The sequence below is a fragment of the Pleuronectes platessa genome, chromosome 8 (assembly GCF_947347685.1).
Source record: "Pleuronectes platessa chromosome 8, fPlePla1.1, whole genome shotgun sequence".
NCBI classification, from domain to species: Eukaryota; Metazoa; Chordata; class Actinopteri; order Pleuronectiformes; family Pleuronectidae; genus Pleuronectes; species Pleuronectes platessa.
The window spans coordinates 13,545,567-13,571,458 of NC_070633.1; the positions used below are offsets into that span (position 1 = coordinate 13,545,567).

The window sequence follows — 25,892 nt, forward strand, 5'->3', positions numbered from 1 at the left end:
GCAGCTTTTAAGATTAAATGTGCAGGTGTCATGAAGTGATAAATAACTGGTGGACATGGAGCTTCAGCCACACACTCTGTGATGATCCATGTAACGGACAGAAGCAGATATTTGTGGAATCAGCGTCGTTCAGTGGAGGTGGAGACGCTCTGATTCACACAGACACCTTGAGGAAGGAAGAAGTGACGGAGGTAAACAAAGGGATGTAGGCCGAATGAAGGGGTGACTCACACTAAGCAGCGTTTATCAGAGCCAGACGTAAGCATGATGACAGCTGTGGCAGCTCAACACCCTTTTACACACTCACATCACAACTGACAAGCTGCAGGTTGTGGAAATGAGCAGCATCAGGAGAGCAAAGTCCACCACATGCAAACACAACTACAGCCAATACAGCTGCGTCCGTGTGATGAGATCAGAGGGTCAGCTTTCCATTTTCAGTTCCTGTGAATGATTGTTGTTCAGGGAACCTGGGGACAGTTTGTAAACAGTCATGAAAAAAGGAAGGGAAAGGATAAAAGTTTGAATCCCTTTCAGATTTGTAAAACAGATCCTTCTTTAAGTAAAAGAGAAAGTGTAAAGGAATAAAGTGCAACAACAGTCAGTGTCTTCTATTGGACCTTTAATGGAGGGACACATAGCGTTACAGTCATTTGAGATGGAACAAGAAATGGATGACCTTTGTAGTAGAAAGACCAGTTCTGAGGGCTTGAGATTATCACTGTCCTTGATCAGAAAAGCTGTGCTGACAATAGTAGAAAAATAACAAAAATATAAGAGGAAAAAAACAAACAAACATCTGGCCTCGTATTTTCTCCTGACAGAACCAAACCTCCACATTTCATTGAATAACTTGTTAAATAAGTTCATTTACATTGTAAAAACAATTTACATTTATCTCAGCAAAACAATTGATATTTACTCAAATTTTTACCCAAAAATGAAATGAAATGGACAAATTAAAAACTAGGACCTTTAACAGCATTGATGAAATATCAGGTATAAATGGATAAAAAAAGAAATCAAGAAACTAAAGCTACAGTAGCTTTAACATGAAGGATAGAAAAACACTAGTTTTAGTGGCAGTCACTGTAACAGGCTAATAAGAGGGGGTCAGAATCCTCTAAAATGGAGCAGTAAACTGAAAGGCACAGTTTTAATTACAAGAAATAAAATGAGAGGATGGATAAAATAAATCTCCTGTTGTACAGTTTAACAAAAAAACTAAACTTCCTTCAAATAATCAGTCCCTTTCTGCAGTACTGTTAAAGTGAGATTCAAGATGAACAATAGTTCGGGCTGAAAGTAGAAAATAGTAACTAGTAGATATTGATTTCCCCCCTTCTATAACCTATATATCATTGAATTGAACATGATTGAATCCATGTTTTTGTCACACGCTTCTTGATCATATTTAAAACATTGACCGTCAGCACAAATCCCAGCACCTTTTTTTTTTTTTTTGACTTCATTCTAAAAATATATCAGCCTTCAGAAACACCTATTCTGCTTGAACCCTGACACAAGATACTTAAGAGACCACAGTAACAAAAGCTCTCCTCTCCTCTCCTGGCTCTGGAAACACAGGAAGTGGACATGTGATAGTCGGTGTCCACACGTCAGTGGAGCAGATGGATGGAGCTGCAGTAACTGAGATGCAGCCTGATAGTTACATCGAGTGCCGGAGCCCCTTCATGGGTCACGTTGATACGACACCCCCCCCTCGAGGAAGTTGGTTCAGGCAGGACTGGATTTAGCTAACAGGCTATAGCAACTTTGCACTTATAAATAAGAGGTGTTGGGGGAGGCGGGGAGACTGATCCTCATGACATTTTCCCGATCTGGATCTTCTTCCATGCCTCTGAAGCTGTGAATATACAGGAGTCGATGATGCCCGCCACTGTGAACGTCCCTCCGACAATGGCACAAATCTGCAGAAAAGAAATCTGTCTGTCAGGGTCGAGGCTTAAAAGCTCCACGTTTTCCTTTCTGGTTACAAACGGCTCGATATCAGCTGGCTTTAATCATAACAATACTTTACACTCACAACTCGGAATGTGCTGGAATCCAGCAGAGCTCTGTCGCTGCTTGACTCACAATCTTTAACCATGACTCATAATCATATTACAAAGCACAGTCATCTCCGACCCATGATGTCTTAAGTCACGATATAATTAAACGACACTAAAAGACAAATAACTGTACGTCATCAGCGAAGCAGCCATTTTACTTCTGACCGCATTATCAGTCAGCAGGAAACTTTCCTGATGAGGTGGTGTTGGCAAAAAATTCCACAACCCACAGGGTCAGGTAAGGAGATGAGTCATATAAGAGGAATTCAAAAAACAAAGGGAGAAAATATAGAATTGAATTAGTTTCAAAGGTGATTTTGACTTTTTTAAACCCCTTTCCAATCAAACTATTTCACCCTATTTTACTTTGCCGGTAGCGATATTCTGATCCAACTCTTATTTGTTCAAATCTAAGATCCCCAAAAAGATCTTTCAGGGAACCAGGAAAGAAAAACAAACATTCTACGCGAATGTGAAAACTGAATATTTTCACATTTAATTGTAGTAAGACAAAGTTGTTTGATGTTTTGAGGAAATAGTTGATTGTTAAAGTTGCTTGCTATCAGCTGATGCGAGCACAAACCAAAAGTGAGACACTGAATGCAAAGACGCAAATCACGCTAAAGGGGAACTGCATAAAGGTGAGAGTTATAAACGTCTGTTCCACATAATGGAACAATACAAGTCCACAGCTGAACTAGCAGCTCAGTGAGGCTGTACATATGATAACAATGATTGTTAGGACGTATGTTTGCCATGTTTGTTTTCCAGGTATCTGGTCAAAAGCCAATGTATTAGACATTTGTTTAAATTGATGGTGGAGAGGAAAAACTACCAACTACCAACTTCCATGGTGATCAACACAAACAAGTGATATTTCAGTCTGGACCAACCAGCAAAGAGAACCATCTAGCCAGGGTCAAATACTGAATATTTTGGCCACAGATTTTTGGCCACAGATTTGAGTTTCTGGCAAGAAGGTGAATCCACTCACTGTAGTGATGAAGCGGTAGAAGGGCTGCCTCCTCTCTGTGTACTTGACTGTGATTGGACTGAGGTCGTATCTGAACCAGATGGCGGGGATGATCCTGCCTGTGTGGCTGTAAGCTACATATTCCTGTGAGGGATGGAAAGAGAGAGCGGTTATGAATCATTAAATGTTTTAAGCCCGTTTTTAATAAACAGTGCAGCAGTAACATCCACTAGGTTTAAGCAATCAATAACTTCATTCTTATCTCTGGGGATGGCAGTGGTGCCTATGAGTCATTAGAGTACTGGTTTTGAGTAAGGTCACCCAAAGATCCTGAATGATTACGCACAAATGAGTGTTCAACTGAAACATCTCAGACCCAGATGAAGTAAGCAGGAGGAGGCCACAGTGTGTTGTGAGTAACAGTCCGGTGATGTGGTGACGGGACAGTCCCAGTTGATACAAATCACAATTCTGATCAACAACACAAATTGATAGTACAAATGATAATAAATCCAGCATGGAAACGATGACTGTAGTTGAGGTCCAGGCCCTGATGTGTCTCAGCTGAACCTTTATTGACGCTGGCGATGAGATTTTGGAATATTTCGCTCAGGCCCTCCTCCGCCCTGCTTCACAGCTGACCAGCACTGTTATTACTTCAAACCCTGTACTCAGCTGTCAGTCAACACAGTTCTAGGAAGTGTGTTTATGGTTTGTTGACAACTAGGAAACCTTTCCACTCACTAGGCGTCAGTTTTCACTTCAGGGTGAGTGCATTAGTTAACGCGGCAAAACCGGCTCGAGCGATATGTCGGGATGGTCACTGCGCTTCCATGATAAGAAAATAAACCATAAACATCATGACATAAAGGTATGATCCAATGGGAAGGATGGAAAGATCAGGGAGACAGCACCTTGTTGGCTACGGTGTACTGGTAGGAGAACCTCTGTCTGCCCGAGAGGTCTTCGTACACTGTTGGAACAATCTTCAGTATGTAGTCATGTGAAGCCAGAGCTGCGGGGGAAACAGAGTTATTTCAATAACAAAACTGCTGCTTCAGTGTCCAAAAATGGATCTAGATGTGATCGTGACGCAACTGGCTGGAGTCTGTCTATCTGAGACGCCGTGTCAGCTGTGTGAATCAGGTTCCCACTCGGTTCGGTTACGACTGCCGTCCACTAGGGGTCTCATTTCTGTGCAGCCCTCCAGCAGCCTTACATAAATGTCACACAGAGGTTCTGATGAGTGTGGCGTGCGGTGCGTGTACATACGATTAGATGAGAGCTTGTTCGCCCCCCCCAGTGCGTTGAACGCTCCCTGCACTTTTTGTACCTGCATGACAACAGAGAGGGAGGAGACGTGCGTTTAGTCTCGTTACTGCAGATCTTATTGAACGCTCTAGGTGGGGTTTGGTTCTGTGACCCGACCTGCAGCTTTTCCCCAAAGGCCAGCTTGTGGATGGTGTGGGTCATGTCGGGGCTTTGGGGCTGCGCCGTGGCGCTGTGCGTCGAGACGTGGAAGTTTCCTGGTACCTGGGGACAGACGGACGTGTGGTTAACAGCACGGGGAACCTACAACGCATTTAGTTAACTAATGACCAAGCAGGAGGACACACATGCACGCACACACCTGGCTGGAAACTAAATGGTCCGTGCCTCCGGAAGACAAATCGACCCACTTTAACACGTTTCACATATTATTCCACGGGCAAGAGTGTTGAGTGTACATCTGCTGGGTTAATCATTTTAAATGCACTGGAAAGACTGACGCACAAAGTGTTGGTGGGACACGGAGGACTTTGCAGGGCTCACACTGGAGTGTGCCGTCAGATGTAACTGAGTCTCTGAGCTCTTCCATTTAACATGAGGAGGAAGCAGGTCGGCCTCATTTGTCTCAGACGGAGGAGGGGGGAGGGATCAGCTCCCATGTTTAACTCAAGTCCAAGACAAATACACATCATGTAGTCCTGGTGCTTAGGTCTTCATTATATTGTAATTACTGCACAAAAGTAAGACTTGCCATTTTGTTTGTGGCAGCAGCGTTGCCAGATGAATTTAGTTTTTGTATGATAATTTTTCCCTCAGCATTCAATAATGCCCAAATGACCATAGTATATGGTCATTTAACAGCTTAGTGACGGTATAAGGAGTTATAACAATCAGTGTAGCAAAATATAGATCCTACTTCTTTGTTTATGCATTCTTGTTGTATGGATCAACGTGAATATGGACCGTGCGTCTCTTCTCTCACTCAACATCCTCAAAATGTGATCATTTGAAGCCTCTGGTACAATTTGGCAGCCGTTCTTCTTCTTCTGCACTTATGTGGTGAAGACTTACTTTGTTGATGGTGAACTCTCCCTCAAAGCGACATCCGTCCCCCTGGTTGAGAGGGAGCTTCATCGAGTTGTCTATGTGACCGACCTCATGGCGGCCCATCTCATCCTGGATGTCCAGACCAACCACTTCAAGAAATGAGAGAGACGGGGAAGAACATGATATAATCAATAAGAATGAAAATGAAATAAAATATCAAACAGTTTCCCTTTTGCAGGATTCAAACTTTATTTTACAAAAAATTTTCCATTAGTGAACTAATAAAACTAAATATGTTAATGTTTCAGAGGAAAACAAAATCCCTGAAACCAATCATGTTGCAAAAATTCCAAATTAGAACTGCAACTAACAAGTTAGTTATTATTGATGATTCTATATTTGATTATACTCAAATAACTTTAGAATTATTTTATTCTGAATATGTCAGAAAACACTGAGTGATACTTACAATGATATAAAACAGGAAAGAAACAAATAGTCCACATTAGAGAAGCAGAAACCAGAGATGGTTTAATTATTTTCTTAATAAACAATTTAGTTTATTGTTTCAGGTCTAAACCAAACATTTGTCACTTTCCTCAGTTTCCATCCTGGAGTACATTGCAATAAAAAAAGGAAAATGTTATCATAAGACTAAAGTGCTAACAGTCACAACAATAAGCATTAAAGTCAAAACAAACACGATGACAGAATGTTTGTCAGAACAAAGACGTCACCATCTTGTGACTCTTAATAGTCTTAACTATATCTAATTAAATAAATTCATGATCAATCTTTTTTTTTGATTTAGCGACAATGAGAATATCATTTGCTTTTTGCTTTCATTCAATAAGCAAACAGTCACATTTTTATAAACAGAGAAAGGGAAAGATTAAGAGAGAAATCCTCAATATGACTGCAGAGTGTGGCGCAGAGAGTAAATACACAGAGTCCAAACAGACCCCCCCTCGCTGTCTGTGTTTTTCCATCTAGACTCCACCGAGCCCCCCCACCCGCTCCCCCACCCCCCTTGCACGCCGCTGTGCACTGGCACACTGACAAAGACAGGTTTTCAGGGGCTAGACTGAGCTGTGTGTTGGCGATAGTGTGTGTGTGTGTGTGTGTGTGTGTGTGTGTGTGTACGTGTGTGGGGGGGTGTCTGCTGGATCTGTGCTAAAACCTCCACATGGCGTCCGTCTGACCTTTGACATTCAAGACAAATTTGACCCACCTCACACCCCACGCCATCAATCTAGATCTCAAAATACAGTGGGCGAATGCAAGTGAAGTTGGAACAGAGTGAGTGTGAGAGCTGCTTGTTTCTCCTTTTTAAGACATTTAAAAACTGGAAGGGAGTTTGTGTTAAGTGAGTGGGTGGGTGGGTGGGTGGGGGGGGGGGGGGGGGGGGGGGCTGGAATTATTATAAGCGTATTACACGCGGTTCTGCTTTTCCATGAAGTCACAAATCAAGACCTGGCAACCCGTAAAGGTCAGTGGAGGAAGACGGTGTTTAACTTTGGAACAGCTTAGCAGAGCAGAGCATATAAATAATGCCAGCTTTTCCATGATGATAATGATTTCTCTCTCTCTCGCTCTCTCTCTCTCTCTCTCTCTCTCAAGTAAATTTTTAATTGACAACAACGTGTTTGGACGCCTGGAAAATGAACCGATGTCCAATATTAACTCGCAGGGCGACGGGTTGAGGAGCTCATTACATGCAGCTGCACTTTGGTTAGACTAACGTGTTTGGGCCGGTTTTTGAGGCCCCGCATTTCTGCAAAAAAGAAGTTTAAATTCTGCAAATAAACAAAACCACCGTACACACAATCATCAAGGGCTTTAATTGGAAACAGCAAGGGGACGGCCTTTGTTTAGGCATGCCATGAGCCAGCTTGTCTAAACACATGGCCAACAGCTGTGTGTCTGCATGCCGCAGCCTCGCGCGCTCAAATCTGGACTTCGTTTTTCACACGAGCATTTATTGGCTTTGCCATTTTTGGATATCGTTCGAACTGAATGAGCGTGTGCGTTTTCTGACGCCGCCCGAGCCTCACCGGTGTGAACGCACGGATGTGGAGTGTGTGTGCGCGTTTGATTTGTCATTTGGCATACTTTCTGCAGGGTGTCATGACGAGCAAAATAACATGTGGCCGCTCTCCGTCCTGGCTCATTTTGAAGCGGCCTGCCCACTTCTCTGACATCGAGGACAGAACCAGAGCCAACAGAGGCCACTTCATGACAAACTCAGATCACAGCTGTGAGGAAGCAGAGGTCTGGTGTTGTGTTGTGTAACCCGGTACAGACCTGGTATTAAAATACGTCCTGAGGGATCCGATCACATGCAAGTTTAATTAAAAGGTCTGTATTTATATAGAGCTTTTCTAGTCTTGATGACCACTCAAAGCGCTTTACTGTACAGTTCATTTCCATTCACACACACATTCATACAGTGCATATATATCTTTCCCAGAGACACTTCAGCATGCAGATGGGCAAGACTCGGATCGATACCACCGGCCTTCTTGTTAGAGGCCTACCGCTCTACCCCCTAAGCCCTAACCGCCCCAGTCAGGTGTGAACACAGCCAAATGTGTCCTCAATGCCTGATAACCAATCACAAAGCTCCCAGGACAATATGTGAAGGACCGCCCAGTCAGCTGACGTTTCTGACTCTCCTTAGTGTTCATACGTTAATTTGTTTGCAGCCACAGCCACAAAATCAACACTGATCACCACAAAAAGACTGACGCTTTTTTCAAATTGGCTAACTATTACTTCATAGCTGTGCGCATTCATCCATTCAGTCCCTCTTGACTACACTCACTCTATCTGTCTCTATCTCTCTCTCTCTCTCACTTACAGTAACACAGACTGTCAACAGACACATATGTAAACTCAGACTGGGGGAAAAGAACATAATTTGGTCTTCGTGAACACAAATGACGTAGGTAAATATTTGCATACAGAGGAGGGAGGTGAGATCAGATCACCAGTGGTCAAAGGAGGAGACACATTTAAATGCCAGGTATGAAGAGATGATATTAATGTTGTCCGCTTGCGGTCAGATCTCTCAGGATGTTTATACCAGGTCTAAAAACTGGCGTCACACCACATTTGGACGTGGTCTTGGATGCATACGGTCACATTCTTTTTGCCGTGTGAACGCAAATACTTCATGGGCCACAAAAAACCCAATGATTACTGACACATCTATAAACTCAGGCTGGGGTAAACACAACATAATTTGATCTTCGCAAACAGGAAGCAAAGTGGTCACAAGAGACACATTCAGGACACATTTCAACTGTGTGAATGGACAAACATAACACGATCAACTTGTGATTGAATCTCTGAGGACAGATGTTGATACCAGGTCTGAACAGGGGCCAAGTAGCATTGAGTCTTTAGATCATTATTTTATATGCTTGAGGTGTTTAATGATGAGGGAGAGCAAGTGTCTGATACGGGGAAAGAAACAGGAGAAAGGACATGAACAGTGAGAGAAACAAACAGAAGGGAAGTATAATGTAGAGAGTTGTATATGTATATATACTTACAATCACAGTGTAAGTTTGGCAAACTGATGTTTAAACTCACATCTATCTTCCCACCACTGTCTTTATCAGGATCGTCCACATACAGTTCATTTACACTGGGATGGACAGAGAGGAGAGAAAGGTTAGATGGGCTGGAACAAAAAAGTCAATTACAATAAGAATGAGTCAATCTCCTGCACCCAGAACACGTTGTTTACACTACACAGTCAAGGATTCATTTTCTGTTCTACTGAGAGGAGAGAACATTAGTGTATCTTTGTCATGGTAATTTCCTTTCTGTCACACCCTCCCAAACTCATCCCTTATGACACATCGCCGGGAGGTTGACGCGTGCACAAAGCCAATTTCCTGTTAGAAAATTGACCCCATTCATTGGTTACAACACAGAGCACAGCATAATGTTGGCAATAAAATTTGTGATGAAGTTCCTGTTCTACAGCTACAGGATATTGTGAGATGCAAGGTTGCTGGGAGGGGTGTGATTGTGCGATACCTACATTTCAGTGGCTATGTATCCCGTCAGCTCAGACAGGAACAGGAAAAGTATGAAGACGCAGCAGAGAATGGAAACTGTGGGCAAAGAGGCAGAGCGTTAGATTGACTATCTTGTTTAAACTCAAAGTCACAGCTGAGCTCACGAATGGCAAGTCGTTCGCATTCATCTCAAATTTCAGGGACTGATGCAAGAGGCTCCTGCAGCCTTTAGGAATGGCTGAGCTAAGATACTGACATTAATGAAATCATAGCAACCAAAATTTTTTCCTTATTAGCTGTTTTACTGGTGGTGTTAAAGCTGCCATTACTCAGGTTTTAAAGGATCCTCCTGCACTAATTACACATTGAATACCAGCACAACAGGCAGCCATGACACCATATCCACTTCAAGAGAGGTGAGCTCATGCTACGAACGAGCTGAAACTCAGCTCTGTCTGAGTTTCCTTAGAAAAACGTTCACACAATCACCCAAACCAAAGATGGCTCCAACAGAGAAGCTCCATAGTGAGGTGTTCACAAAAAAATTAGAAAGGAAACATATGAGTAATATTAACTTTAAATATGGGGTGTTCTTATTCAGTCTGAGCCAAGATGAAGTCTGAGTTTGAAAAAAGAAGTAGCAACGTTGTCGGTTTCATTTCCTGTGTCAAAGTAATCAAGCATATGCCTCATGAAAAAACAGTTACGTGTTTACGGATATAAATATGGAAGAAGCTGATCTGTGTCTGAGCAACTGTGGTTTATCTGGTATGGTGAGAGTGTCAGTCAGAAAGCCCTCACTCAGCAGGAGGGGCGTGTGTACATGACAACTGTCTCCTAGGATCACACAGTCACGTGACCTTGTGGTTGCCCGGGCGTCACAGCCAAACCTGCGGTTTGCAGAGGCTTTGCAGAAAGTAATGTTTAACCAACAAACAATAGGGAGTGTCACTATGACACACACAGGTCACCACGTCAAGTTCATCAAAAGCTCCATGGGCTTCACAAGGTGAAATAATGGAAGGGGATGACTAAATGTGAGTGTGAAGGCCTGCTAATGAGTAAATGAGTGTTGTCTTTATTTAAGCTCAATTTAAGCCTTCCCACTCGTGAGATGAAACAGGCTCAAAGGTTAATTTCAACATAAGCTTGTTTTTCTCAAGGCTGTGACACAATGAAAAGGATATAGAGTAACAGCATGATTCAGTCTGTGACATACGAAACTAGCCCATTGCCGTAATCAGACGTTCTTGTTATTTTTGTTCTGCCCGACACTTATTCTCCCCTCACAGCACAATTTTATTTTTTTTACAAATAGGAAAAATAGTACAAATCATTTGTTATTGTCCTCAAACAACACATTGATATGTCATGTCCACAGCGAGAGGGGCTCTGCAAAACCACAGGAGCAAAACACCAGCGGTATTGTTGAAAGTAAATACTTTTTAACTAAACCCAAAGGAATGTGACCCTAAAGCACAATAACAAAAGCAGACCAGGTCAAATATTTGGCCTATTGTGAAAAGGGGGAGTGTGCTTTTTGTTGCCCCTGAACCACGCAAATCAAAATGTTAGCGGAGCTGCCGGGGACGAAGAAATAACAGTCGCCCGACGTCCAAATCCACCGAATGCGCTCACCCCTAGACAGAGGATGGAGACAGGAAGGGAGGCGACTGCATGCAGGAAGAAACTTCCATCCACTTCCTCATGGGTGGACACCGTGTGTATATCTTTAGCAAACTCATTCTCTTCCCTCTCATCCACAAAAAAGGTGTTGGAAGTCTGTAAAACACTGCTCTCTATTTTTTGTGCAGTCTGTCATCAGCTTGGTTCTGACATGTTGTTCCAAGCTGTCATCAGCTGACCCATGAGTAACCTGAGCTGAAGAATGACAGAGGAGCACAACGTGTGTCATCAGGTGTTTTGTATCCCATTAAACAGTGAATAATGAACACGATCCCTGATTACACAATGACTTGTTAGTGACTGGAAACACATGACCTGACAGGAGTAAACCATTCAGATATCCACTGATGACTTCTCAGGTGCCTGTGGCTATGAACGAGCGCAGTCATTAACATTCCTACCATACTGGTTGTGCTCAAACAGGTACTGATCAGTACTGACTGTCTCTGTGAGGATGGAGCACTGCACCAGGACAGGCAGGTCCTCGAAGTACAGCGGGTGTCTCCTCCCTTTCACTAACTGCTCCTTGAAACATCCACAACACTTAAGTAGGGGCTGGTACCTCTAATCTATCTACTGTACATTCTAATGAACACAACACATTACAAATATTTATGAAACTATTTGTACCCTACCAGTTCATCACTGGGTCACATGGAGGAGCCACTGGGTTTAGGGTTAAGTAAATTGTGACATGACAAATAACTATCAGTTGATTAAAACACAAACTTAGCTTTGAGGATGATTTTGAAAAAACTATATATTTTTATTTTATTTTAATTAAAATACTATGGAAGTACTTGTTGGGCTGTTTGGTCGAACTAAAAAATACTTGAAAAATGGTCTTAGCATTGCCCCTAAAAGCTGAATTTGAATATTGTTAGACATATTTTATCCATCTTAATTTCTTTCTGGCCGACAGATAGATAAGAACTCAGACTTGTTAAACATTCAGATTCATCAACACATCAAAAGAGAAACAAACACAGAGCCTCGTATCTTGGGCCTGAGCAGTGTGAAGAGCTACTCACTGAACGCTCCTGTGTATGTGGGCTGGGTGAGATCTTTTGGCACTTTCCTGTAGATATCGAATCTGAGGAGAGAGGGGGAGAAAGAGAAACAATGAAAAAAGAAGGAGAGGAGGAGTGAGAAGAAAAATAGCAAATGTAAACACTACGTGCTGAGAAAGGGAGAACACTGTGTACCCGTCAGGCTTCGCAATATTACAGAAGACTGGTGGAATGTTAGCTGTGGACCACCGCCATTACACATAACAGGTCCGGACAGCCAGCTGCAGAACACACGTTTGTACATCTATCTTAGTGAGGACATTCATAGGCATAATGCATTCCCTAGCCTCTTACCCTAACCATAAAAACGATGTGTCTAATCCAAACCCTTACCAAAACCCTAACCTAAACCCTAAAACAAAATCTTAACCCTGAAAAAGCCCATTAGAAATAGGTCAGAAAGTGTGGACCGCACGAAATGTACACACACACGGTTACACTCCTTCCTTTGAATGTGTGTTCGGTAATTCTGACCTGAACCCCCCCACACACACACATCAAGGTCTCTCACACTCAACATATACACAGGAAAACAAAAAGGCCAACATAAACACACACAGACACACACAGATGAAAAGACACACAAAGGAATATAAACACAACTGTACTTCGAACTTTCTTTGACACGAAGTGGAACTTGCAGGACAATGGAGCAGAGATGGATTCAGTCTGACAGGCGACTGTTGATTTATCCTCATTTAAATCTACGACTGAATATTTTCCCATCAACGTAGATGGTGTAGAGAAAAATGGGATTGTGCGCAAATCAGTGAATCAGAAGCGGAGGAGGATCGACCCCACCTGACAGGACCAACTATCCTCTTGTGAAATGCTGTTGTTGCCTATTTGGGGAGCCGAGCAGGGGGGAAAACTACTCAACACCAAAACTATTTAGGTTCACGAGTTCTTGCGCATGTCCTTTTTGGGCAGTGAAAGGTTTTCAACCCCAAACTCCACCACTGGCTGCACAAACACCACCCACTTTCTCTTCTCATTTCGCCTCACACACTCCCTCTCTCTCTCTCCTTCATTTCCACTTCTCCTTCCAAAACACATCTCTTCACAAGAGCTGTTCGAGAAATGATCTCAGCTGATGCAAACAGGGGGTGGGGGAATTCTTGTCCAGATTTGACCGTGCTGCTTCTCCTTTGTTTTGATTTTAGTTTGTATCTACTACACAAGCAATCCCTGGAGCCTAAACACCTCAGCCAGGTTCCTATCATCTCCTCTGCCTCTCTCTCAGATTCACATCCATCTATAACTTCCTGCACCCCTGTCCCATTAGTATTAGATCACTGTGTGCTAATAGCCGGCCTGGCAGGATATATGTAGGGCAGGGTGGGGCTGCCTGTATCGGGATCAGAATAGATTCTACAGTAACACACTTCCTCAATGTTGGGCTTTCATGTGCAGAGGCCGAGTCTCCTTCCTCACATCCCCTCCGCCCAGCCACGGCACTGATCTCCAGAGACAACCCGACAGGTGGAGCACAGTGATGCAGCACTGCTGTTACGTGAAAACCTTGAAACGCTTGTTTTCAGTTCCAGGTTTGCATCCTCGCCAGGCGATCGTGGGTTCACGACCTGCGTTGCTTGATAAACTTTGTCCACCCTCTTTGTTTATGCTCCAAACAGCAGTATGTGGTCAGGGTGGTCAGGAAGGAAACAAAAGGTTTGTTTGTTGAAATGTCGTCGAGCCAATGAGGCGACGTATTTACACAGCGTCGACCATATGATAGACTATAGAAAGGACAACATGTCTCTTCAAAACAGTTTCAGGGCCTTTCCACCAGTTGTAAATACTTTCAGGGATCGTCATCTCTTTCCGTACGAGTACATAAACATACACATGCATATGGGTGAGGAAACCAAATCTTAGTCATGTTGTCACAAGACCTGAGATGGAATCTGATGAGCCGTGTGAAATGTAAATAGTCTCAGATGGATGTACAGTAGATATTCAGGGTAGGTCTGAGAAAATAGATCTGTGTTGTACTGTGGGGGAAGTCTCACTGACGCTGCTGCTGTGGTTTAAACCTTGAGAACTGGTGCACGGGCAGAGATAGACACACTTCAGATTCCGAAAATGACTCATTGCAGTTTCCATGTCAGCATTTAGAAATAGTCGGATAAATATATTGAAATATTAGAAACTCATTTATAGAAAGAGAATTAAAAGAAAATTTCAGAAACATATATGTGTTTTGTGAAATAAGAACAACATTAACTGAGTTCTTTTAGGTACTGTACCACATCGTTCGAAAAGTACGTATTTTTCTATTCATATTTTGTAAAATATATCGCATTTAATCGCACACTTTCTCAGAAGATCACAGCAGTAAACTTGAACACCTCTCACACTGTTAGGTACTTATTTTAATGCTCGATGAGAACTCAGCTTCACTTTAATTACCTCCGCTCAGAACACTTTGTATTCATGAATATGGATGTTGAGTCTTGAGAGTTCACCTCTCGGTCTAACGCTGACGTTTGTAATTTCCTGAATTACAGTCAACACATCTCCCTTCGTCACTTCCCACTGCTCAATCTACTGTGAAAGGTCGCAGATGTTTTGTGACTGGCGAGGACGCCGTGTACCAGTATCTCTCATCTGACACCATTAAATGAAAGCACAGCGGCCGCTTTTCAGAGAAGGCGGCCTTACTAAATGAACCTTATCTCACAAATGAGTCAGAGTGAGTCAGTGTTTCATCCTTTCAACGTGTTGCTCTATGTAACGGACAGTTTAGAATTCGTCCGCTCACATGTGATCATCTCCCATCACCAGCTACAAGGTAACACGTGTGCTGCTCTGTAGGTTTCTGCTCAAGTCATCTCCTGGCAGCATGCGTCAGGTATCAAACAAACAGTCAACCATTGCTCTGACAGCATCCTTACTGAGGCTCTAAGTCAACAGCATCTCATAAACACAGCATCATCATGTGTAGCCAAATCAAATAGATGATGTAATCTAAAGGACGATTTAACTTAGGGATAAAATCCTTTCAGCTATTCACTCATTCATTCAGAAGAGCAGCTGCTCAGGCATTATGAGTGAGGTTATGCTTATGATTGGAAGCTGATCGTTGTCTGTGTAGTAGGTTTTAAAATATGAAAGTATTGTGACCTTTTTAGGAAATAGTCCAGGAAAAGAACCATCTCACAACACGAGTCTGACTCTCAGTCCAGCCCATATTTTCAACTACACAATAAGATTTGTGTCACTTCCCACTACATGAAACTGTTAAATAATCCAGGAAAGTTCCCAACAAGGATTATAGAGTTCTGAGCTTTTAAAGAAAACAGTTTCTACCAAACAAACCAAGGTTCTCAAAATAGCTGCTGATAATTATTTTCTGTAGAAGGACTAATCAATCAACTGAAAAATCATTTTTGCTAGAAACACAGTTTCACTTTGGCTTCAACAAAATAGTGTACTTTTTTTTTATAATAAGAAAAGAAAGATTCGATGATCATAATAATAATAATCACTTCAGCCTTTTGAGATTGAGTTGAGGCAATTAATGTAAGACTTTGCTCCCAGACAACATGTTGTTGTGAAGGTATAAAGAATTTCCTTTCAATTCCGATAAGAACCAATACCAAATTAGAAAACACTATATTACATACAGTACTTTAAAGTAAGCCTAAACACAAAAGACTATCTTCAGACAGAAGATAGTTAAGGGTTTTTGTTCTTTCAACACACGACATCCACAAATCCAAAGAAAACAAAGAAGAAAATGACAACAGACCAACTAAAACATTTGTGGATAATGACAAAATATATTCCACAACACTAATCTGTTTCAAATTACACAATGTATTCAGCCCTACAGCATTATGGGAATACACGCGACCCGAGTGTGTGGCGTAATCTATGCTCGCCTATAGAGTCACAGACTCTCATTGTGTTGACTAACACCCTGGTCTCTCCAATGAGTTTCTGGGTGAAACAACAGCACAGTTGGTCAATCGAGTTCCAGGTCTTGTAATGTCAGTGTTGTATAATTGGGGCATTGAGTCAGGGAAGCATCTGAACGGATCATGACCTCTTTGATAACCCAAGAGCACATTCACTGTGAGAAAAGCACAGGTCATCCTCGCACTCAAGAGAAACCAAATCATTTCCTAAATTCAGTTGCTTATTGCATCATGGCTGTGGTCTGAGGGAAAGATGGAGAGCGAATGTGTGAGTTTGAGAGATGGACGACCCACTATCCTTTTCATTATCAGTTACCATGGTTAAATCAATAAATCTCTGATATAAATTAATATACAATGATATAAAACATCATTTTTATCAGCAGCATTTTTATCAGCAGCAAATATTCTCATTTTGGAAACTAAGAGAAGTAAATGCTAAACACTGGTTATCGAGTTCCTAACGTTAAGATGAATCTATTATCAATATTGTATATTTTTGCTGGTCAGCAATCATTTCATCAACCAAATATGTGATCACAAATAAGAAAATATTTATTTTAAACAGAATATAATGCGAATCACAAAAAAGTAATTATTACTAAGGGCCTAAATCGTTTACTTTTCCTGATGAGAACTCACATTTCCACCCGAAGCTTCAGTTCTTGCCTCCTTCTTAACTCTGTTAAAGATAAATCTACTTTATAGGGCTGAAATAATTTGTCTATTAATCAATTATTCAAACCAACCATAAAAATCGATATGTCAACCATTATTTAAACTTCGACTTTATAATAACCACAAATTTGGATTGCAGAATCAGTTTCACAGGTCCTAGGAATACACTGATGATGAAGATCGGCAATGATAAAAAGCCAAAGACATAAAAGTAATAAACAATAAAATATGAATAAAACACAAGAGAGAATTGGATGCTTTTCTTTGAACACCTTTGAATATCTTTGGAGCTGGACTTGGCTTTTTGGGGGGCAGTTTGTATTCTCGTAGACTAATCAGTTAACTAAAACAATGAGACATATTCAATACCAGTAATAAAGTATAAGGCATTTTAATTTGAAGTGAATTGCTTCCAGTTTGATTGGAGGATTGAGTGTCCTTGACTATTCAGACGGTGGCATAGCAGCAGTCAGGATCTGTCCCTGTGACCACAGAGCAAACATCCTGTCCTGTATTTTGACTGGGGTGTGCTCTATTGACAGAGGAGGTGTGACTGTCGGCCAGGTGCACATGACACCAGTAGATCACCTGGATAGATCTGTGGTGTCTGGTCCCACACGGATTCCTCCCACAGTTTTAATGGGGGTACTGGGTCTGAATGCTTTGACACGTGTGTGTGTGTATTGATCGTTATTGATTAGTAAACCGGACGGAGCAGGACGTCACTGTTGACAGTCTGTTACCTACGTGCCCTGAGGTGACTTCTAATAGGGAAATATTAGGACGTGTTCTGCTCATGCGCAGACAGGAGCAGGAACTAAACTGGGAGCAAACCTGAGCACCAGTCCAGCGGCTGGACCATCACTCTGCAGACTCTGCAGCCCTACCGCCACCCCCCAGCCCCCCCAGCGACAATGTGGCCCATTCATGCCCGACGTGAGGTAGCTCTGCTCCGGATGTGACTCGCTCCTCACCGGCCGTTAACTCATCCGCTACAGCCCAGCTCCCCGACTGACCGAGCCCCACAGCCGAGCCCAATGAAGGGAAGCCCCGTACTCACCTCCTAACATCGAAAGGCATGGTGACAGCAGGGTGCAGTGAGGGGGGGGGGGCGGGGGGTCGGCGGACAAGGCTACAAACAGCTCGGATCTCCTCCTCAACGCTGCCGCTCGTTCATCGGTACCGGGTTGACGTCAGCTTAGGACGCTTTGCACAAGCCCATTGGCTGAGAGCTACTTCCGGCTCAGTGATTCTACTTCCGGCCAGAACCGTTCGTCGTGTCTCCGACTTTTTTTTATAACTCGAGTGGAGAAAACGATCAGTTCTCAGAAATAACGGAATTCAAACTGTTAATATTCTTTTATTTAATACAATCTGTTATTCTGTTCTTTTAGTCATATTTCTTCCTATGAATTACTTTGTAACTTTATTTATAACAGACTTTTCTTAGCAAAGTCTACTTTTGTATAAAATGATTATATTGCAATATGTTTTCAATATTTTATAGACTACAAACTATATCTTGATGGCTATCTGTAGCCATGCTGAACCATACTTTATTTTTTGTTGTGTTCTATTGTACCATGTGCTAAACAAATGTTAACGTCATGGTTACACATTCTCCTTATCCAGAATTTATAAGTATAAACATGTAATGGTTTATAACACACTTCATTTTAGTTATAAACAGAACATTTTTATATATTTTTGAAAACGTCATTTGTATCTAATTTATTTCTCCCATAAATACATATTTTATGATATTTTGACTATCGTTATGTGTTCATTAATCTGTCTTACTAATAGGTACCCATAGATCGAAGTGTGGTTGAAAGAAAAGCTCTTTCACCTTAAAAATACATTGTATTATATACCGTTTAGTGGGAGGCATCGTGTGAAGCATGGAGTCAAATTTAATTTGCTTAATTTCATATGCAGTGCTGAAACAATTCATCATTTATAAGTGGTACAGGAGCAGTATAGTTTGTTTATTAATCAATAAACATTTGTTTATCTATGTATCTATCAAAAAATGGGAACAGTCAGCTAACCCTGGGTCAACTTTCCCCCAGAGGTTAAATGCACAACAAGTAACATAAAAGAGTCGCCTGTAGTACACATTATACTGTAACTACTGTAACATTTTAAAAACATGGTAATTAAACAATTATTAATTTATACTTTTCTTACATACTCATTGTGAGCCCACATGTGATCTAATTATGAATGAATGACTGACAATGCTACACACAGTCTACTCTGTATTACACATGAGAATTTCCAATCAATAATATAGGAAACTTCTTTATTTAGATTCAACTTATACTTTTTATTTTGTATATACATATCATCATATACCAATCTTACTTATGTCCGTCTTCAAACTTTGGATAGTGAGAATATGAAACAGCGTCAAACAGCAGGACATAAACCATGTTGCCTTTTAGATAAATTTACCTAGAAGACATTTAGTTATTAAAGTTCCTGCTGTGAAATGTCACTCAACTGCACAGTTTTGCTGACACAAATGGTCTTTGCACATTGTCAAAATTGAACGCAGATATTTAATCAAGATCAATTACAGGCAACAATCTTTCATTTTTTCTTTCCTCACAGAAACGTTAGGGCTTTTTTTGGTTTCCCCGTACTACATACATTTGAAATGAAAGAGTTGGTTGGCAACGTGTCTGGTGTTGAGACACTGGACGAGAGGATAGTCCCTGTGTTTTCCCACTGACGGCTCAGCTGTTGCCAGTGGTGACAATGACAGTAAATAGGCAAGGGGGGGGGGGCAGCGAGTGACACCGAGGCCAGACCACAGGAAATGCCTCTGTCATCCCCTGTTGCACTTCCCTTTCTTGACGAGAGCCACAGTTGGTTGAGGGCCATTGTTTTGGGAAATAAAAAGGGAGCAAAAATTTTGACTCAATTTTCAGAACTTAATTTAAATATTCGGTCACTCACCGCAAAATAACACACACGTTTGTGGGCTATGCTTATTCTGGGAGATTTTGCACTGGTGAAAATTGTCACCTAGAGAACAAGAGTTTCTGTGTTACGTAATTGTACAGATTCGTATTTATAGTTTCTCTTCTTTTGAATTTTTTTTCTAATCTATGAGGGTACGTGAACTTTTTCTGCTTCATCGTGACAGTGAACAGTTGTCTCCTCGGCCGTTATTGTTCTATGCTCACCATCTTCATCAGGTGTCGGATTTCATTCCAACATAATTTCATAACTTAATGACTCAGGGGGAGACGGCGAGTACAAAATGTTTGGGTACAGTCTGTTTTCAGAGCCCGTTTGACCCTCCTTCCCTGTGTAGTGTGTGTAACATTCCTGCTTTGTTGCATGTGCCTCACAGTTGACTCATCACACAGGAGTGTGAGGTTAAACCGGCTGGAGAGTTTTTGCACTCTATTGTGATTGGTGGAAGTTTCTTTCGTTTCAGCATGCCCTCCCCTCCCCCTCTTCCTTTCTCACATAACACAATCCATCTTCCTCTTTTTTGCTTGAAGTCAAACACAAAACAGTGGGGATGAGGATCCACCGAGGCTGAAGGTTCTCGCTTCTTCCAGTTACAGTCAAGTGAGAATGATGTCACGGCCAGTCGTGTATGTCATCCTCATCTCTGGGGACAAAAGACAGTTTGTTTGTATTTATGACTAAACTATAATGATGTTAAAGTTTGAAACAGTCATTTGTTCCCAGAGAATAGCCTGTTTAAGACACTGGAATAATAAAATGTTAGTAATGAAACTCAAATGGGTTTTTGAATGGAGGTCATTGTTGCAACACTACCTGTTTTTTAAATCTGCTTAGTAAACATTTATTTCGCAACAAAACAACCCCAGCATGTTTCTGCTGTGTAGTTTCAAGACACACACCCTTCTGTCCTGTCAACAGGCGCCTGTCGTCTGTCAATAATCATCTTCCCGGATCCTTATTATGACGGCAGTGTAGTCCGAGTCAGCAAACCACAGCAACCAACCAAAAGGGTTTCCCAGGGTCATTTTGATCATCATTTTTTTTTTATTTATTTAAATATGTGGTGACTTTTGGGAAAACCAGCTCATCCATCTGTTTCAATGAGGTCACAAATGAAACAACTTACAGGTCAGGAGATATCCATCTGCTGTTGTCTTCCTGGTAGACCAATGTTTTTGTTTCTCAGCATGTGGAAATTTACTGGAGTTCAGATTTCTATACAGTGATTAACTTTTATGGTCAGCCTTTGCTCTCGGGGCATTGAACACTATGTACCTCTGCCCAATAAAAACAAAGAATAAACTTTTATGGCACCTGTGGCAGATATTTACTTATTATCTTGTTATTTGTCAACTCTCAGGTGAAGAGGCAAAATTGAAATCCAATTAAACACTAACATCATGGAAAATTTGGCAAATTCCTTATATGCTGAATTACAGATACTTTATACAAACACTTGATATACAATTTTAGGTCAGGTATAGTTAAGTGTGCCAAAAGTATGATCATTATGAAAACAATAAGACTTTATGAAAACGATACAACAAAATAGTAGTAATGTGAATATCCAGTAAATGAATAACTATAGTTGAAGTAATCCCAACAATTAAAATAGAATTGTTATGAAGCTAAAATAAGAGTATACATTTTACTAACTTTTACAAGGAGAAATATCTAGTGACAGGTATATGTAATATGTCCACTCACATGATTAACATGAGTGTATGGAATGTAGAACAAGTTATGAGATCATCAGGGGATGACTAATTGTATGTTTCAGTAATTTGGGCCCAACCCATTAAGTAATGGATCATTTCTGTCTTTCAAGTGTTAAAAATAAAATAAACAAAAAATATGTGTAGTATATCTGTTCTAAGAAAGAAAGAAAGAAAGAAAATGTGTTTGACCAGAAACTCCTGAAAAGAGTCAAAAGAAGTGGGTGTAAACAAACATATGATATCTTTGTATCATATACATTATTATTTACAGTCATTGGTGGGAACAGGTGTAAAAAGGTAAGAAAGACAGAAAGACAGAAAGACAGAAAGAAAGAAAGAAAGAAAGAAAGAAAGAAAGAAAGAAAGAACGAGAGAAAAAACTCGACTCCTCTCGTAAACAGTTTAACCGCGTGCCCGCGTACGTGCGCTTACGCCTGTGCAGAAATGTCCAAAGTGTGCGCGCCGGCTCCTCGGTACATTTCGGGGCGGTCGCTTTGACGTCGGCCGGTCTGGCACGGGGCCAGGGGAGGCGGGCCGTGACGTCAGTAGCCTCTCATTCACAAGCACGAGCCGTATATAAGCGGCTGTCAGGACGCTCTCTGACAGAAGCGCGTCACCGACAAGTTGTTATACTGAAGTTTGACGGAAGAGGCGCAGCTACCGGATAAAAACAACAAGAAGAAGAGAGTTTCACGTTTCATTGTTTTTCTTCTTCTTTTCTCTAAACTACCAACCGGACCAAGGGAGCCGCCGCCTCCAGTCCCACAGAGTAACTTCGGAGGAGCGTTTTGTGACCTGCTGCCTCACACGCTTTATGTATCTGGATTTACTTCGTCTATCCCGCCGTCCTACTATGGTCATAATGGAGGTGCCCACCATCAACTGTGCGTCCCTGTATGCCTTGCTAGAGAGCGACGTCCAGGGCTGCCTGCTGCTGGACTGCCGCTCCTTCCTCTCCTTCAACTCGTCGCACATTTCGGGCTCCACCAACGTGCGCTTCAGCACCATAGTGCGCCGGAGGGCCAGGGGGGGGCTCGGACTCGAGCACATCGTCCCCAACGAGGAGACCCGGAGCCGGCTGCTCTCCGGGCACTACCAGTCCGTGGTGCTGCTCGACGACCGCAGTTCGGACTTAAGCCAGGCGAAGAAGGACGGGACGCTGATGCTCGCTGTCGGCGCACTGTGCCGCGACCCCTCCGGAGCGAGTGTTTTCATCCTTAAAGGTAAGAACCAGCGCGTGAAGGTTCACCACACAACCGTGTTACTGTATCTTAACGCCGGGGCAACAAATGCGGATTACAGCTGTCACCGCACCAGCTGGTGTCGGGAGTAAGCGCTGCTCCAAAATAGCCCCATGAGCAGTTGTCACAATTTCGGAGAGCCGTGTTTAAATGTGGATGTGTCTGCGATCTGAGATCTGACCTTGCCCTCTTCTTCTTTATCTTTTTTTTCTTGTAGGTGGGTTCGACCACTTTTCCACAGAGTATCCAGAGATGTGCACCAAGCCCTCCCCTCCTCAAGGTCTCTGTCTGCCCCTGAGCTCCAGCCACCCTGGGAGTGCAGACCCAAGTCCATGCAATACCCCGTTATACGATCAGGTGTGTGTTTAAAAACATCTAAATATAAAACACAAGAGTAATAACTTTTATCTATACCATATTGTCTGTCATGGAGCCAATGTTGACCTGGTTGTGTTGTTTATTTCTCTCCTCTAGGGCGGCCCTGTTGAGATCCTTCCCTTCCTGTACCTGGGCAGTGCTTACCATGCCTCCAGAAAAGACATGCTGGACATGCTGGGGATCACCGCTCTGATTAATGTCTCCGCCAACTGCCCCAACCACTTTGAGGAGTCCTTCCTGTACAAGAGCATCCCTGTGGAGGACAACCACAAAGCCGATATCAGCTCCTGGTTCAATGTGGCAATCGAGTTTATCGGTGAGTACGTCCAATCAACTGCCAAATGCGAGCGCCTGTCCCAGCTGTTACCTCCCCATCCCATCGGTAGCCGGCAACACAAACACCCAACCCCCCCCCCCCCCCCCACCCCCTCTTACTGCACCTCAATCCTTGACTCCCGGATTTAAATTTTTTAAAAAGTTCCCTCCAAAACCGACCAGCTGGCTCGGCACAGGCCCCCCACTCCACCACAATGGCAGTTACATCATCGCCACCTCTGAGGCTTAGATAAAAGGATGCCCCCCCTTTAATGAATCGTAAGGCAGCGGCCCCCAAACCAGCTCCGTAGTGGGCAGGATGGCTGGGCTTGAATAGCCCACTCCACGCCGCTCTTTGTTCTGTCAGAACAAAAGGAGATTTCTCCTCGCTCACTGTCGGCCTTCCTCCCAGATCAATACCCCCAGCAGGGGTCTGTTCCCCTCTTTTGTCCATTCAGACTGCCCCCCCTTTGGGAATAACCCCCACAAGCTCACACCCTGCACCCCTATTAACTGTGTTCCTGTTTTATAATGAGCGCTCTTAAATTTAAATGGGAACTAAAAGTGTTGCTAGCACCTTTTTGGAGTTTTGTGGTTTCCTGTGACCGGTAGCTGTTTAACCTCAACTCTAGATTTCAACACCTCACAGACGTGTACTTTGAACTAATCTTTCTTTCTCTTCTCTTTACCCCCCAGACTCGGTGAGAAATAAAGGAGGCCGCGTGTTTGTGCACTGTCAAGCTGGCATCTCCCGCTCTGCCACCATTTGCCTCGCCTACCTCATGCGGACCAATCGCGTGAAGCTGGACGAGGCTTTCGAGTTTGTCAAGCAGCGTCGCAGCATCATCTCCCCCAACTTCAGCTTCATGGGGCAGCTGCTCCAGTTTGAGTCGCAGGTGCTGGCCTCGTCCACGTGCTCCTCGGAGGCAGGAAGTCCGGCGATTGGCAAGAGCGCCACGGTCTTCAACTTCCCCGTCTCCATCCCTGTACACGGCTCCGCTGGGCAGCTCTCATTCCTCCACAGTCCCATCACCACTTCTCCCAGCTGCTGAGGCCGGTGTGGGTGACACAGACTCTGTTTGGACTTGAACTGCACCTCACGAGTGACTTTGCACAGAGCACCGCACAACACACAGTCCTGATTATAATTCATTTTGTGGTGATGCTGGTATCACCATGCGGAATGTGAGCTTTTGTGTGAGGTCTGCACATTTCACTCTGATCTGCTGGCCACATCACTGTGGGTCAGCCTCATCATTTCAAGGGGAGGCTTGATAACTACCAACAAACAGTATTGATGTTAAAACTCTTTAATGTGACTTTAAAACCAGGGATGACTTGGGAAATGGCTGAAAAATTTGCGAATGTTATTCCCTAAGAGTAAACGATTAGTATTTGAATATTCTTTATTCAAAGCACAGCTTTTTTTAATGACGGCAACTGCTTTTGATAATCACAATCATTGAAAACTAAACAATGTGGAGAGGGCTAACATTTTTCTCAGGAATATCCTCTCAGTTGTCCAGTTTGCTTTCTGTACTGGGTAAAGAAACCCTGTCGTGCAAAGCGGAAGTTGCTCCTTCATCTGACGAACAATGAATGTATCCCCCCCCCACTCTTCAGTGTAGATGTGGCAGAAACCTTCATGCTCACTTTGAGAGTTGTGCGAGGTTGCCAATCCAAATGCCAATACCTGACTTTCGAGGCATCATGAAACGTTTTTGGATTATCCCAAAGACGGGTTGGGGAAACCAACCATTAAATACCTCATGTTTCTGTACTGTGTACTGCGCCGCTGAGGCAGACGGGGCCCCAGAAAACTACTAACATGGGGGGGCCACGTAGTCTTCAGCGAATTGATTCTGACATATTTATTGAACCAAAGTAATATATTTCTTTATCATATCTATTTTTGCATATGTTTGTTTTTAATTATGTTTTTATACCGTTGAATAAATCTGATTTGACTTTTGTACTCAGTTGGAGATCTGCTCATTCTTTCCATCTGGTATTGTTTATAATGGTCTATAAAAGCTTTTATTGATTAATTAGTTTGTTGCCTAAAAGGAGAATTGTAAAAAAAAACAAAAGTCCAAGTTGACGTATTCAGGTTGCTTGTTTAATCCAACTAAGTCTCAAATACACAAATATCTAGTTTGTTATAAAGTTTAAATTTAACACTATAGAAGGTAGAGAAAAAATTCTTATGTTTGAATTAATGACAATGAGAAATCTTAAGCATGTTTTCTTAAGTTCCTGGCTTTTTTAATTTATTGCATATCGGAATAGTTGCTGGTGATCAACCTAAAATAAGTGTATAAATATATTTTATTTTGATGTTTAGAAAGACTAAACAGAGAATAATAAACATCAGCTGCCTTCTGGGATCTCCGAAAACTCTTTGTACCCTTCTGTCACTTTGTTTCTACCATGCGATGGAATCCCATCATATCTGCACAAGGATTTTTCGACCACATAAGAAGCATGATGTCATAGCAGTGAC

General features: G+C 42.4%; 2 protein-coding genes across 2 annotated transcripts; one reads left to right on the forward strand and one right to left on the reverse strand.

Annotated features, from left to right (window-relative positions):
• Positions 1 to 605: 605 nt before the first annotated feature.
• Positions 606 to 17,974, reverse strand: ergic1 (endoplasmic reticulum-golgi intermediate compartment 1). The gene is made up of 10 exons (XM_053428439.1): positions 17,810 to 17,974; positions 12,110 to 12,171; positions 9,416 to 9,488; positions 8,919 to 9,013; positions 5,386 to 5,510; positions 4,474 to 4,578; positions 4,318 to 4,378; positions 3,960 to 4,060; positions 3,067 to 3,189; positions 606 to 1,931 (listed from the first exon to the last, which is right to left on the reverse strand). The coding sequence occupies exons 1-10, from the start codon at positions 17,827 to 17,829 to the stop codon at positions 1,824 to 1,826; spliced, it is 873 nt and encodes a 290-aa protein (XP_053284414.1). The 5' UTR covers positions 17,830 to 17,974; the 3' UTR covers positions 606 to 1,823.
• A 4,069-nt stretch (positions 17,975 to 22,043) lies between these two features.
• dusp1 (dual specificity phosphatase 1) lies at positions 22,044 to 25,364 on the forward strand. The gene is made up of 4 exons (XM_053429059.1): positions 22,044 to 22,678; positions 22,914 to 23,053; positions 23,171 to 23,390; positions 24,086 to 25,364. The coding sequence occupies exons 1-4, from the start codon at positions 22,270 to 22,272 to the stop codon at positions 24,439 to 24,441; spliced, it is 1,125 nt and encodes a 374-aa protein (XP_053285034.1). The 5' UTR covers positions 22,044 to 22,269; the 3' UTR covers positions 24,442 to 25,364.
• Positions 25,365 to 25,892: the final 528 nt, after the last annotated feature.

Bases quoted from the DNA above. Each gene is read 5' to 3' on its own strand.
- ergic1 (XM_053428439.1), bottom strand. From the start codon at position 17,829: ATGCCTTTCGATGTTAGGAG. The intron at 9,014-9,415 runs GTAGGTATCGCA...TGTCCATCCCAG, and splicing joins GGATACATAGCCACTGAAAT to TGTAAATGAACTGTATGTGG. The intron at 1,932-3,066 runs GTGAGTGGATTC...TCTTTTCTGCAG, and splicing joins TCTACCGCTTCATCACTACA to ATTTGTGCCATTGTCGGAGG.
- dusp1 (XM_053429059.1), top strand. From the start codon at position 22,270: ATGTATCTGGATTTACTTCGTCTATCCCGCCGTCCTACTATGGTCATA. The intron at 22,679-22,913 runs GTAAGAACCAGC...TTTTTCTTGTAG, and splicing joins GAGTGTTTTCATCCTTAAAG to GTGGGTTCGACCACTTTTCC. The intron at 23,054-23,170 runs GTGTGTGTTTAA...TCTCTCCTCTAG, and splicing joins ATACCCCGTTATACGATCAG to GGCGGCCCTGTTGAGATCCT.